General features: G+C 35.3%; 1 protein-coding gene across 1 annotated transcript in view; it reads left to right on the top strand.

The window, feature by feature from the left end:
- The first annotated feature begins 6,297 nt into the window (after window positions 1-6,297).
- Window positions 6,298-14,623, top strand: part of LOC109080990 (caskin-2-like) — a 39,211-nt gene continuing 30,885 nt past the window's right edge. The window contains exons 1-4 of the mRNA XM_042732078.1: window positions 6,298-6,356; window positions 9,526-9,671; window positions 11,110-11,205; window positions 12,962-13,074. Coding sequence (XP_042588012.1) covers window positions 9,528-9,671; window positions 11,110-11,205; window positions 12,962-13,074 — 353 coding nt within the window. The 5' untranslated portion in view covers window positions 6,298-6,356; window positions 9,526-9,527. The remainder of the gene's footprint in view (window positions 6,357-9,525; window positions 9,672-11,109; window positions 11,206-12,961; window positions 13,075-14,623) is intronic.

The raw sequence follows: 14,623 nt of genomic DNA on the forward strand, positions 1-14,623 counted from the left end.
AAAAAAAAATTCTAGTCTAAATGCTCCATTCCTCAAAATTCCTGGAAACCAATTTTCTGTATGTGTTTTTTATTGCCCTTATTCAAGTGATTTAACATTTTTTTCGTTTTTCACTAACACAGGCAAAAATTTTTTTTCTTAAAAACACAATGTTACATACATGCGGCCCCACGATATTCATTCTAGCCTCAGTTTGTGCTGATTACCGTGGGATTAGACTTTAGCCATTTAGATATTCTAAGAACTTGAAAAAAGCACCAATTTCAGGGCATGAAAAACTTGTCAGGACAAAAAAATACCATTCTCAGTCCAGAGCCTTGATTCCCCTCTTCACCTTATCATATCCAACTGTTGTCTTATCCCTGCACTCACTCACTCTTCTCTCTTGTTGAATACAAATCCGCTGTAATCTATGCACTCTCTTTCTCTCTACAACACAAGTGAGTTTGCCAACTATTCTTTCCTTCATATAATATTACAATCTTCGCCTATTATATCCTCTCACATTCTCCTCTTCCCTCTTATTCTATCGATTACATAAACTCCTAGTACAGACCTCTCCATAAACGCATTGCTTTACGGGTCAATCCATAATCCTTAACCCACTATTATTCTCTCTTGTTGTCCAGTAAAACAGGTCATCTTCACTCTTTTTTCTAATCTCTCTCCTCTGTTCACAGAATAAACTCTCTATCAAATACACCACAGTGATGAAAGGCTCATTAGTGTCAACATTAATAATAATAATAATACTCAAATAATAATATGTAATAACAATACAATGTTTTTTTGTAGAAAAGAAGATTGTTAAAAAGGATTTTTGAGGATTGTGTGACTGGAGTAATGATGCAAAAATTAAGTTGAAATGTCACGCTTTGCTTTTTCCTACTAACACTGATTTAACTGCACTTCACAACGAGAATATTAAATTATGTTGTGGGATACTTAAATATATTCTAAATAAACTACAAACAAAACCTTATCTACATTATTTTGTCCTAATTGGTTCTTGTAACTCTCCTCTCAGTGACACAGCTGACTGAATGGCTCATGATGCAGCCTCATTATGCAGGCCCTTGCTTCTTCAGTGTGAATTCATGATAGTTCGAGCCTCCTCGCATCGCCTTTTCCCAACAACAGTGTCTTAGAAATTTAAAGTCAATATATGTTTTCTGTACGTGAGTAACAAGTATGATGTTTCACATCATTTAGAACAAAAAAAATTCTATGCTCCAGTTCTCAAAATTCCTGGGAACTAATTTCCTGTATGTGTTTTATTTGCCTATTCAAGTGATTGGACACATTTTCTAAGTTAGTTCTTTCAATAACCATGCCTAACATTTTTTTTTCTTAAAAAACACCATCATGTACCGACTATGCGCCCTCACATATTATTAAGGGCCACGGTGTGCGATTTACAGTGTAGATTAGACTTTAAGCCCATGTAGATATTTAGTACGCAAACTGACAAACAAAAGCACCAATGTCAGGGCATTGACAAACTTCTCCAGGCCCAAAAATTACCCTTTAGACTCCAGAGGGTTAATCTTCTCATCTTCCCTTCTTTCTCCCCTCTCCCATAGCATTGTACTCCTCCTACTTCCATTTCACTCCTCATCAATATTCGCTAGTGCTCTTGTTCAATATCCATCGTCCTGTACTATTCACTCCTCTATTCTCCTCTCCCCTTCCCCCCCCTTCCCCTTTTTCTCCCTTCCCCCCCCTCCTCTCCTATCCTCTCACTCTTCTCCTTTCTTCTACTCCTATCCACTATTCTCCCTCTTCCTCTTTCTTCTCATCCGATCTCATCAATTCCTTCCTCTCCATACCTCTCCACTCCACTCTCTCTTTCCTGGTCACCTCATTCACTACACTCCTTTTTTTCCTCCACTATTCTTCTCTCTTGTTCAGTCCAACCCTGTCCTCTTCACCTCTTTTCTTCTCATTCTCTCTTCTCTTCTTGTTCTAAATCCGCCACTCTCCTCTCCAATCCACTCTCTTTACTGTCCTTTCCAATCCTCCCCCTGCTGCCTTCTCTCTCGCTAACCTTCCTCCACAGCAAACCCAATAAGATCAGAACCCAAATCTGCAAATGGGAATATTGTGCATTCACGTGAAAGAGAAAATCGAAGATGTTTGACACTACTCAAGCTAACCTACTTTTTGACAAATCAACTCACTCTCTATACTGTACAGTACTATATACAAAAAAAACTATGCATAAATATATAAGTGTTCCCTTGTTTTACATCCTACAGAACTCTTTTGTATGTGTTCGTATTAAGTATTAACAATGTAGTGCAGCCTTTAGTTATCCTTAATGGCCTGCTATCTGTCTGACATGAAAAACACTTCAAGGACCACACCAGCTATTTCTAATGATTCCTCACTCCAAAAGTATCCCCTGAAGCAGCATTTATTCTCATATCTATTTCTTTACCTAGCAAGTCCAGTTTTAAAATTTTGCAATTTCTCAACTTCCGGTTTCGAGCAGACAAAATGGACATTATAGGACACATACCTCTCGTTAAGCATAAGATTCTGAGACCCAGTGTTCACTTTTTGACAGCAATGTTTTAATTTTAGCTTTTAGGTCTTTAGTCATAGTCTTTTGACTAAAATGCCATTTTAGTTTTATTAATTTTTTTTGTTTTAGTTTTTTTTTTGTTTTTGGTATATGAATTAAGATTTTATTTTGTAATGGTTTTATTTTGAATTTCTCAAAAATTTCCAAACCCATATATACTCGGAAGGAGAGGAAAAACATCTATTAATTAACCTGTTAATATGAATCATTTTTAAAGTTGAACATGCAGTACAGACATAGATTTAACTGCAGTGACATAAAAAATTTTCACAGACAAAAACCAGACGATAACTAAATAAAAACCAGCTTTAAATGACGACAACTATGAGGAAAATTTACTGACACTTTCATCAATGTCAATGATTGCAAAAAAATGTCGTTGATGAAATAATGAAACAAATTTAGTGTCTACGAAATTAACACTTGTTCTGAGCATTTAAAAAAAAAAAGTAAGTCTCTACCCCCTTCCTGTGAGGAGTTATGGACGTTTTAAAGGAACCACAGAAATTATGCTAAAACTGCTAAGCTAGCTAAGTAAACTAGTAGAGAAATGAATGCTGATGCGACCAGGGATACATTTGGGATGAGGAAATCATCAGAAATATACTTGTTTTGAAAATGCGTGTGGTCATTTCAGTAAATTATCATTACAATTATCCATATTACCATTATTTTGGTCCAAAAATGCTGGGGCAGACCTACCGGTATTCACTAAAAGTCACTGTCATTACCACAGACAACGATGAGGCAGATTCGAAGTCAGTTGGTAACCGTTGGTTACCGTTGGTTGGTTGTTCCAAACAAACTCATTCAAATTACTAAGATCATGTGTGTGTGCGTAAGTGTGCCATGATGTTAAATATCCAGCATGTCTTTCGGAATTTTAAGAGTATACTTCAATTCTATTGAGGTTCTGAGCCTGCTGATGAACTATTAGTGAAATCATCACAGATCCATTGATTTTGGTTGGATTTTTATGATTTTTTCTGTGGAATGATTCTAACTGTTTGGTGAAAAGAATGACCTATTGAATGATGTCATAACTTGGGGGGGAATAGTTGATTGCCAATGACAGTAAAGATGAAAATATTGGGAAAAAAGTGAGGAGAAAAACACCTAATTTCATTTTGCATTAAATTGATGCAAAAATCAAGTAGAAATGTTTTTTGTTTTAAGAGTTATTTTTTCAGTGGATGTTGTCAGCACATGTGTTCGGTGTATCTGGAATGCAATTTATTGACAGCCTACCAAACTCACTGAGGATTTGAGGAAAAAAATCATTTTTCACATTTTTCTGATAAAAAATAAGGGTTGCATACACTAAAATTGGCCACAATTTTTTTTTCGCGATATTTACCGCAGAGCAGACCCCTCCAATTATTGGTTCTTAGGGTCAAAGTTAACAGAAAAAACACAAATAAAATGTATGGCAGACCATGTCAGGTTCAACCCATTTTATTGAGCTTTTGAGACTTTGGCTCCCCGACTACAAGCCTTCTCTGAATCATTTAGATATTCTTTGGCAAACTTTAAATGGGTCTGTATATGTGCCTTCTTGAGCAGGAGGACTTTGCGGGCGCTGCAGGATTTCAGTCCATTGCGGCGCTGTGTGTTACCAATGGTTTGCTTGGTGACTGTGGTCCCAACTGCCTTAAGATCATTAACAAGCTCCTCCCGTGTAGTTCAGTGCTGATTCCTCACCTTTCTCATGATCATCCTTACCCCATGAGGCAAGATCTTACGCAGAGCTACAGACCAAGGCCGATTGATGGTTGTTTTGTATTTCTTCCATTTTCAAATAATCGCACCAACAGTTGTCTCCTTCTCACCAAGCTTCTTGCTGATGGTCTTGTAGCCCATTCAATCCTTTTGCAGATCTACTGTATTGTCTCTGACATCCTTAGATAGCTCTTTGGTCTTGCCCATGGTGGTGAGAGAGGTTGGAATGGAAGATACAGATTGTGTGGACAGATGTCTTAATGAGCTGACATTAGGAGTAACTTCGTAAAGTGGCAGGACTAATCGGTGTTCCACATGGGCACATAACCAATCCGTGAAAGCCAGAAGTCTTGGTGGTTGGTTGGGATAAAATACTTATTTCACTCACTGAAATGCAAATCAGTTTCTGTCCTTTAAAATTAAAGACCCTTTATTTCTTTGTAAGTGGGCAAACCTATAAAATCAGCAAGAGATCAAATAAATATTTTCCCCACTGTATATCTCGGCATTAGTTAAAAGCAATGTGACATGGTTTGATTGGTTTCCCCATGAGTCCTCCCATGGTTCCTTTCTGCTTTGAGCTACCAGCACTGTTTGAAATCAAAGTGCAGTCTATTAGAGAAAGCCACAGACCCAAAGCTTAACTCTTAAAAAAGCTGGATAGATGCTTTGGGAAATATTGTCTGGGGTTGAAACTGCTCTGTGTATATTTTTTGTAGAGTTGTGCTTATAACCAGTAAAGCAAGTTGTCAAGAAAAAGATTTTGTATTTGATAAAAATGATTTAATTCAGATATGCAACCATCCAGTCATGTCTGATGGTTAGAACCAAGTCCCTGCCCTACTTTTCTTTTTGATAACTTTAATAACCTCCCCAACCTTACAGTCAAAAAATATCATTAAGTAAAAACATGAGCTTATCACCAGTGTTCAAATACCCAGCAGTGATGATAAAAACAACATAAAACTAAATTCAGCAAACAGAAAAACAGTAATCTGATATGTTCTGTACGTCTGTCTGTACTTTTTACAGCCTGGTACAAAAAGTGGTTTTGGTCTATATAGATAATTTTGCCCTCCATGACAACTGTGAGGGGGTGATTTTTAGGGGGGGAAATGTACGTCTAAAGAAATCTTGGTATTCTCTTCCTGTGATACATTTTTAATACAAATTATATATTTATCTACCGCAGACAGAAGTGCTTTGTTGGGATTTGCGCGGCTCCACCAGATTCAGTTTGAGACCCAGGAAACAATCTGAGACTGCAAGGAAAAGTCAGCTTAATCTAGGGAGCTATATACTTATTAGCTGCACTGACACATTTTAATAGCCATTCCTAGAACTGAGTGTGAGGATGTTCAAAGGTTTGCCAACTACATGACCACATATTGTCCCATAGATTAGTAACTGCTAAGCATACTTATCACAGATTTGGGAAATAATAATCCTGTAAGTTCAGCTCTTTCACTTACAATAACAATCTCTTCAATATAAATTATCTCTAGATCTGTCTCGGACAGCACAATATTTATTACATTTAGGACCATGACTTATTTATGTATGAAGAAGAAGCAGCTTTATTAGGAGTAATCCACATTGGTTGAGTTCAATTCTTTTAATGTTAAGAAATGTTCTTTTATTTATTCTTAAGTCGTCTGTTCCCTCAAACACATGCATATTTTAGAAGCTGGACCATTCCCAGTCATGAAGTGACTGTGAAAGCAGAGATCTGTCTGCTAATTGGGCAGTGAGCTCTAGCTGTGCCGTCAGGACTGATCACAGTGTTGTGCTCAATTAAACCCTGTGACAGAAATATCGCCAGACCGGCCAAACATTTCCCTCCATCACAACAGATGGAAAAATTAGATAATCTTAGGGGTCTAGGTAGCTTTTTTTATTTATTTGGATGTGGTTTTTTTTGTTTTTTTTGAGTGTTTTTTTTTTGTTCTTCTTTTTTTGATCTTTTTCATGATGCTGTTATTGGTGGCACTAGTGATCTTGTCTCTGCTGTTGGAGGCACAAGCCACCGTGGACATCAAAGACAGCAATGGTGAGACACTTTACAATTTTTATCCATGAGCCAATGAGTTTGTAAAACATTTAGAATATATTTTCTTTCTTTACTATCTTTTGTATAATTACATTTATTTATTTATTTATTTATTTATTTATTTTTTTACATTTTTTGTTTTCTGATAAGGTATATAATTCAACAAATGTGAGGTCCAAAAACAACAGTAAAGTACATTTAAATATATAGACTATATTAATAAATGGGCACAAAATAATGTAAAGATATCAAAAATAAATATTCCTGATACAGTTATAGGTGATACCTGATGAAATACAAGAAGTCAGATGATCACAGTGGTCATGCCATATAGGCATAAAGAAAAATTAAAAAAAAGGACAAAATCTATATATATATATACACACACATATACATACACATATACTTGTATATACTAAGATATATATGTTTGTGTGTGTAATATTGTATGTATGTAATATTGTAAGCGTGTATATAAGGGGTGGAACGATAAATGTATTCTTACTGAACCGTCACGGTACGGACACCTTGGTTCGGTGTATGAGGCCTTACAACGAATACAGGCAATTCACCCCCAGTCCAGAAGGGGGCGCCCGCAGCAACGCAACGCTGTTTGATAACCAGCCGCCAGCAGAAGAACAGTGAATGCCGTGAGTTGCGCACTTGAAAACAAAGACCACTAGACAGTGGCTGTGTCCGAAACCGCTCCCTATGCACTATATAGTGCACTATATCGGGTGTCAGCAATTTTGTAGTGCTGTCCGAATTCTGAGTGAACGACTTCATTCCCTACATTCGTCCACTACTTTTTACCCACAATTCATTCTGATTTCGAGTGTACAACCGATGTACACTCGCTGAAGCACTATTTCCCACAATCCAACGTGGAGTAGTGTCGAGCTGGAAGCGAGAGCGGGAGCGAGTGAGTTTGAATGAGAGATGCCGTTTACATCTTTATTATTTCTGTTTTAACGTTTTTTCCATACATTATTTATATTAAAACATGTTATGTAGGCAATAACTCAGTTTAATATTTTACTCATTTACTGAGGTGGCATTGTTGTTAACTTACAAAAATAATTTGGTGGATATTTTAAAAATGTTCGTTAATCACAGTAGCGTATTCATTCTGATGTAAAATTAACGGTCGCCTGAGGGTGCTCTACAACCATCTTATCTGAGCTCAAAATGCTGCTTGAGCGAGTGTCAAGATACTAAAAATAATAAATACATAATATTATGAACATGTATTAATGTGTGTTTATTTTTGTTCTCAGTATTTTAATAGCATTTAATGATTATGAACATAAAAGCGTTACAAAAAATTTATTATATACCATCAATGAAACCACAAAGCTGATGCAGAGGTATGCATAATTGCAATATAAAGTAATTTTGAGTATTATTGCTATTAATATTATTTTCTAAAATAAGGTACATAAAAGTACATATGAGGTATAAAAGGTATAAAAGTACATATGACGATATTTTTGCAACAGTTCCAAGTCTCATGCGCAGTGTATACGTCACTGTCCGAATCCGTTCACTTATTTGTTCACTCCTTCCTGAAATAGTGAACTCAACTGCCATACACTATACAGGGATTAGTGAATGAGTGAATGAGTGAACGAGTGAGTGATTTCGGACACAGCTAGTGACCGTGTGTTGACTCTGAATGTGTCTCTCACAGACTGACAAAGACTTGTGCACTCAACTGTTTGCGAAATTGAGCTTTGTGCTCGTGCATCCTACTTCTCTCATTTGGCACTAATCCAAATATTCAACAATATTTCCATATTTGCGATGTAACATATCTGAATGCTAAATTATTTATGATGTAAATTATAGGCTTTGTACTTCAGTTCTAACAGTAACACAGAGGCGGGCGCACTGATGTTTGTGTCACTGTATTTTGTTTTGATAAAGTTCCAACTTCGCTGTCAAGTTAGCAATGCTAGAACTGATGTGTTTGTGTGTGTGTGTTTTCACGAATGCGCGTGCCGGCATGATTACTTCAACTGTTTCCTTTATACCAGCAGAATCTACTTTAAACACTTAACGTTTTATTAATAATGCATCACTGTATAAAGGTCTGCTTTTATTTGTGTACAGTCACAATGAATAAATAAAGAAAACAAATAAGATGTCGCCATTTGAGTTTCCTTTCTGTGAACAAATTAAACGTGTCACAAAAATTAACTGAAACCCAGCATATATATGCTACATTTTTTCCCCACTTGTTTATCTGTAAACTAAATCAAATATATTTCAAGAATTTATTCCTTGTATGTATATATGTACTGCAGATTATATATATGTAACAATGTAATAATATTTAGTATTTTCACATCTAGGTGGAAAATTTTTTAATTTGTACTACTGTCTGTTCAAAATAAATGAAAAGAAACTGAGCTTAGTATATTTTTTTTTATTTTTTTCTGTTGTACCGAAATCGTATTGAACTGTGACCCCTGAACCGAGGTACGTACCAAACTGTGGCATCTGTGTACCGTTACACCCCTAGTGTGTATGTGTGTGTGTGTATGTATATAAACATATAAATGTATACAATACACACATACAGTATCATGTAAACACAAACTTTTATTTTTGATGCAATTTAATCACATTTTATCGATTTGACCGCTCTAAGAAATGTTTCAGAGCATAAGGCCAGTAAAAAAAATCTGTGCACCTTTCAGATAGCACATCAAGAACCGGGTACTCTGTACCACCTGTACTTTAAAAAAAAAACCTGGTACTGTAATGTTTTCATTTTTTTTTTACCGACTTGGTACCGAAGTACCAGGTCTTTTGACAACACTAATTGTATGTGAAAGAGCAGCATGGACAATCTGCTAAACATCTTAGTTTGTATTTTGCAGAAGAAACAAAGCCATGCAGGTTTCGAACAACATGATAATCTTGGGGTCATTATCTCTTTAATGTACAAAGCAAAACAAATTGGATAAAAAGTTTATAAAAAAATTTCTACAAATAGTAATTTATTCAAACTCCAAACATGTGTTGTGGATGGGGTAAACATAGACAAGCTAGGTACTCACGATTTTTCCCATTTCAACAGAAAAATTACTCCACCACCAGAGAAAGAAAGCCCTGTTTTTTCCCTGTAGCTGTGAAAATAATGATTTTCTGCTCGTTGTTGTAGGTATGCGTCCACTGCACTATGCTGCCTTGCAGGGGAAGGCTGACTCTGTACTTATGCTCCTGAGAGCCGGAGCTTCTGTGAATGGGGCTTCACAAGATGGACAGATCCCTCTCCACCTGGCTGCAAAGTATGGACACTATGAGGTGGTATGTAGCACTCTGCTCCTTCACTATTGACCAGTTTGTGCCAGTCTACACTGACAAAAGGGAGAACAATGTCAAGAGCCTAATAGGTTTCAGCCTTTCACCTATACCACGATCCATTGTAGGTATGTTTGACAGGTATGGTGGGGACTTGATGTACTGATGTAGTCTGGGCTGCTTAAAGTGATTTCCGTCCAAAAAATGACTTAAAAAAAAAAAAAAAAATCATAGAAGTGCCCAAGCACTTTGTATTCCCATTATAAACTCTAGATTTGCATTTGTTGTATCTACTGATGCACTGAAATTATTTTTTTACAGAAACTGAAAAAAGTTTTAATTTTAGCCAAAAAACACACATTTATTTTATAATCAATTAATTAAATGTATTTAATCATCAACACTCAAATAAAAAGTTGTATATAACAAGGTATTTATAAACTTTTTTGATTATATAATTGTTTCGACTCTAATTCACTCTTGAAAAATAAACATTTAAATGGTAATGAAATTAACATTTGACCATTAATAAAAATTTACAACTTGTTTTCATGACACATTTATTCAAACTTACATTAAATAATGAAGGCACCAGGTTAAACAATATGATATATAATACAGTGCAAATATCAAGCAAAATGCTTCTCTCTAGAGTTAATATTTCGAGCTTACTAGCAAACTATGGACATTGAATGGATTTCTTGAGGTAAAAATAAAGCCAGGGCCATTTACATAAAACCAAAAATTAGTTTTCGACAAGTTATTTTCGGTTGTCGAATTTACAGTGCATCACTGGTTGTCACTTACTAGTATCTTCAAAATAAATGAGCAAAAAGGCTGAACGCAGCACTTTGATAGTGACTCAGGAATGTGCTGTGACTCAAACCAAAATATAGCTTTTGAGGCTGTTTACAGATCTCTGGCAGCTAGATAAAAAGTATACGTACTGTTTTATGTTTTTCTAACGGAAAAGGAAGGAAAATGCAAGACGTGTTGTTGCACGCTCGAGGCAGAAAAGAGGTCCCCTGCAAAGATAACATTACTTTGCAGTTCCAGGGCTTTGTTTCAAAACAATGCATTTTTTAGTTAACCTCGCTGTGTATATGAGAGTGAGAGTGTATACCTCTCAGAACCAGGTTAGATTGACCAGCTGTTTGGCTTGAAATGCAGAGTATTCCCTTTCCAAATGGCATACCCTTCCTCACAAAACGTGTCACAGGGTATAATGTGTGCCATATAACTCAATAATGTACAGTATTTCTTTGGCCTTTCTCTCTTAGTCCATGACCTTTTTGGATGCTATTTCAGTTTTTCATATATGGATAGATTTAAACTGATATGGCTTTTGACATTGTCTTCTATTGTGTAATCGCAGAGACCTTATGTAGCCAGACACAGCTTCCCTGCCCTTTCACAGTATCTCTGTGTGTCTGTCTCCCCTCAGTCTGAAATGCTACTACAACACCAGTCCAACCCCTGTACTGTCAACAAGGCCAAGAAGACCCCTCTGGACCTGGCCTGTGAGTTTGGCAGACACAAGGTGAGTCACGAGAGTGTAGTTACAGTACATCTGTTGTGATGTTGTAACCTGACCTCCTGCTATACCACCTCAGAGGGATTAATATGTGTTTGAATTGTGTTAGTCTCAAAAAAGAATTAGAGATGCCAATGTGGTGTAGCAAATTGAGAAAGATCCTGTTTACATCAAACAGAATTAACTTTTGTTAATGAGTTAAAGGCTTCTTCTCACACTATATTAATAATTACTGAGTGAAAATGCCGGATTTAATCACAATTCAGAGGCAGAATATTCAGTTAGCATTTTTAAAGACCCAACAAACACAGAAAGGAAAATGTATTGCATTTAATGGAAATAAGCTTTTGGGTCTTAAATTGTCTCCACACACCCATTTGTGTTTTTCTAAGTATTTTTAAGTAAAATTATTTTATTTGTGTGTGTATATATATATATATATATATATATATATAATGTGTATTCCTCACTCAAATAATTACAAAGAAATGCCAAGTAACACATTAAATTAAATATGACATTTTATAGTATAAAGACTGAAATAGTATTTTCTTGTAAAACAAACTCCAATAATTTTTTTTAATAATTTCCAATCAGTTTGATTAATCTGTTTTGACTTTGAAAAATATTTTTTTACAATTTACCTTTGCTATAATTTAAAAGAATAATTTAAAGATAATAATTAAAAAGAGTAGTTTTATACTATTATTGAATGTAATCTTTTGCAAATCTCAAAATGGATATCCATTTTATGTTCTGTACATTAAAGTTTAGTGATGCCTAAATGCATTTAAAATGGTTGGGTTTAGTTTTTAGTGTTTTATTTTTAATTTTTTGACAAAATAGTTTATATTATTTACCATTTATTGGTTATCGGCCATAAAGTTTTAAATAATCACCAGCTTATGCATCAGCCAGTATTTTAATATTCATGTAATATTGATATTTCATTTAACAATATGTGGATACAAAAGTAAAGCATAAGCAGAGAATGAAACTGTATTTTCCAGCAGACATGAGATGACATAGGCGCAGTGGAAATGTTCAGCTATTGGTATTTCTGCATTAATATAGTTAGAGCTTATCTGATTTAAAATAGCTGTTCTCTTTATAACATCCATCCATTGAGTTATCCCAGTCTCAATTCAAGCTCATAGTGCTGAATCTATTTCCACTCTGCAATCTCTATTATAATTATGAGCAGGACTTCATGACATAACAGAGCTTGAACGAGGTCTTGTTTATTTTGGTGACAAATGTATTACATACGCATTCAGCAGCAAAGTATATCAGTAAGCTCATACAAACTGCCTGCACAAGCCTCAAGCTGGGCGAATAGAGATGAGAGGCTTTAAAAGATGGCTTTCCTGATGACAGTTTCATTAATTCATCTTAAACTAGATTTGCCAGGGTAAACTACTTGTATTTAATCTTTGCCCAAGTCATTTGGAATTATAGAATGCAAATGCTGCAGAGAGTCTGATGGAATGAGTCTAATTTAGCAGCACACCAGCGAGTCAGTTGCTGGGCTGCAGGAGGATTCTGCCCCAGCTGGAAACTGAATTCCATTTGACAGATTCTCAATACCAGGGAGTACAAAGTCATATGCCTGGGCTGACAACTCAGGCTGGTTGTGTTCTTGTATTTTAAATTGGCAGTGACATCTTGTTTAGACATTAGTGTGCAAAACTGGAGCACTTTCTGGCTGAAATTGTTCTAGTGTTGGATGGCTTCCTCACCGTGTCTTCATTCTTTCCTCCAGGTGACCCAGCTACTGTTGAGCACTAACATGGTGGAAGCTCTCTTAGAGGGGAACGGCAGGGATAACACCCCCCTGCATCTTGCTGCCCACAATGGTCATAAGGACATCATCAGGTCTGCTATGTCCAATTAATTAAAATCATAAAACTTATACATTTTTACATCAATTTATTAAAAGTTTAACAAAAATTACATGTTTAGGGGCCTATTAATTTTTTTTTTTTTTTTTTTTTTTCTTTACCATATGTTTTATTGTTACCTAATTCTGTGTTTTAGCATGTCTAATTATTTAAATGCATAAAAACAACTTAATTTATTCAAAACATTTTTAAAATAGCCTTATGAAATGTTTTTTTCCCCTCGGAAATTCTGTTGTGTATTTACATTTTTCTGGTTATCAAATGAAGGCATAAAACATTCATTTAATTTTTCTTTTAATTATTGAAAATTAAGCAAACTTTATTTTTTGGTAAACAAAGGGGATTTACTATTAAAAATAAAACATGGAAGAAATGTTGTGTGATTATTCCTTAAAAAATAATGTTTGTTTCTTTTTAGTAGTAGTAGTAGTGGGCTATGTACATTCTGCTGAACAATAGTAATACATTTCTGGCATATACTTGTCTTTAAACTAAACCGGACTTTTATTTTGATGGGTTGCTGTACCTTTACAGTTCTGTGTATGTGATATGACGCTAGTTTTACTCAAATCATATGGTCAAATGCTCATGAATTGACTCTCAGTGCAGTTCTGGAGATGGTGTTCATGTGTTTACGTCCTCATTTAGTGAGACGGCAGACACTGAAATGACCCGTGAGCATCACACGCGCTTTCCATGTGTGTAATAAATGAAGTCACGCTTCTGCGCCATTCATTAACACAGACACGCATAACATGCAGGATTCATATTTAAATAGACTTTTCCGGCTTAATATTTACAGATATTAGTCCATATCGCCATTTGATGTAAGTGCAATGACCTACTTTTGATTAATTCATTCAAAATTTGACAAATTCCGTGTCATTTGAGTCTTTCATAGATTTAGTCGACAAAAAGTCATTGCATTTTTGTCAACTTTTAGTCATTAGTTTTAGCCAAACTGCAGTTACCAAATTTTATTCTGGTAGCTATTTTATATGTAGTCTTCAAACTAAAATAATCATTAATTCTTCTCTCTTTAGACCAAATCAATTAAGCTTATGAGAAATTTGAATCAAGGATTGAATTTGGAAAAACTTGAATAAATTGACAATTTTCATTTTTGGGTGATCTATCACTTTAACATTAGTGAAAAAGGAGCAACTTACAAAAATATTAGTATATATAATTTTAAAAACAGAAGCACAATAAGAAAAATACGATAGAGATACAAATTAAACAAATTTTTCAGATACAGTAGGTTTACTTAACATGTATAAATTTAAAATCTTTTGTTGGTTAACATTGACAACAATGACAGAAAGGTAATTAATTAGGAATGCTGTCCCTTTAAGACGGAAGGCATACATGTAATACTGACACGCGTTCAGTTCCCTTTCGATACTTCACTCATACTGCGTATGGGGAAAAACTCCTTTTTTCCTCGATACTGAAGCCTTTTTTCAATAACGCAGTGCAACTGCATAGCTACGCGAGCCTGTGGCGATGCAGCGCGCCAAAGC

Source organism: Cyprinus carpio, chromosome B10 (genome assembly GCF_018340385.1).
Source record: "Cyprinus carpio isolate SPL01 chromosome B10, ASM1834038v1, whole genome shotgun sequence".
Classification (NCBI taxonomy): domain Eukaryota; kingdom Metazoa; phylum Chordata; class Actinopteri; order Cypriniformes; family Cyprinidae; genus Cyprinus; species Cyprinus carpio.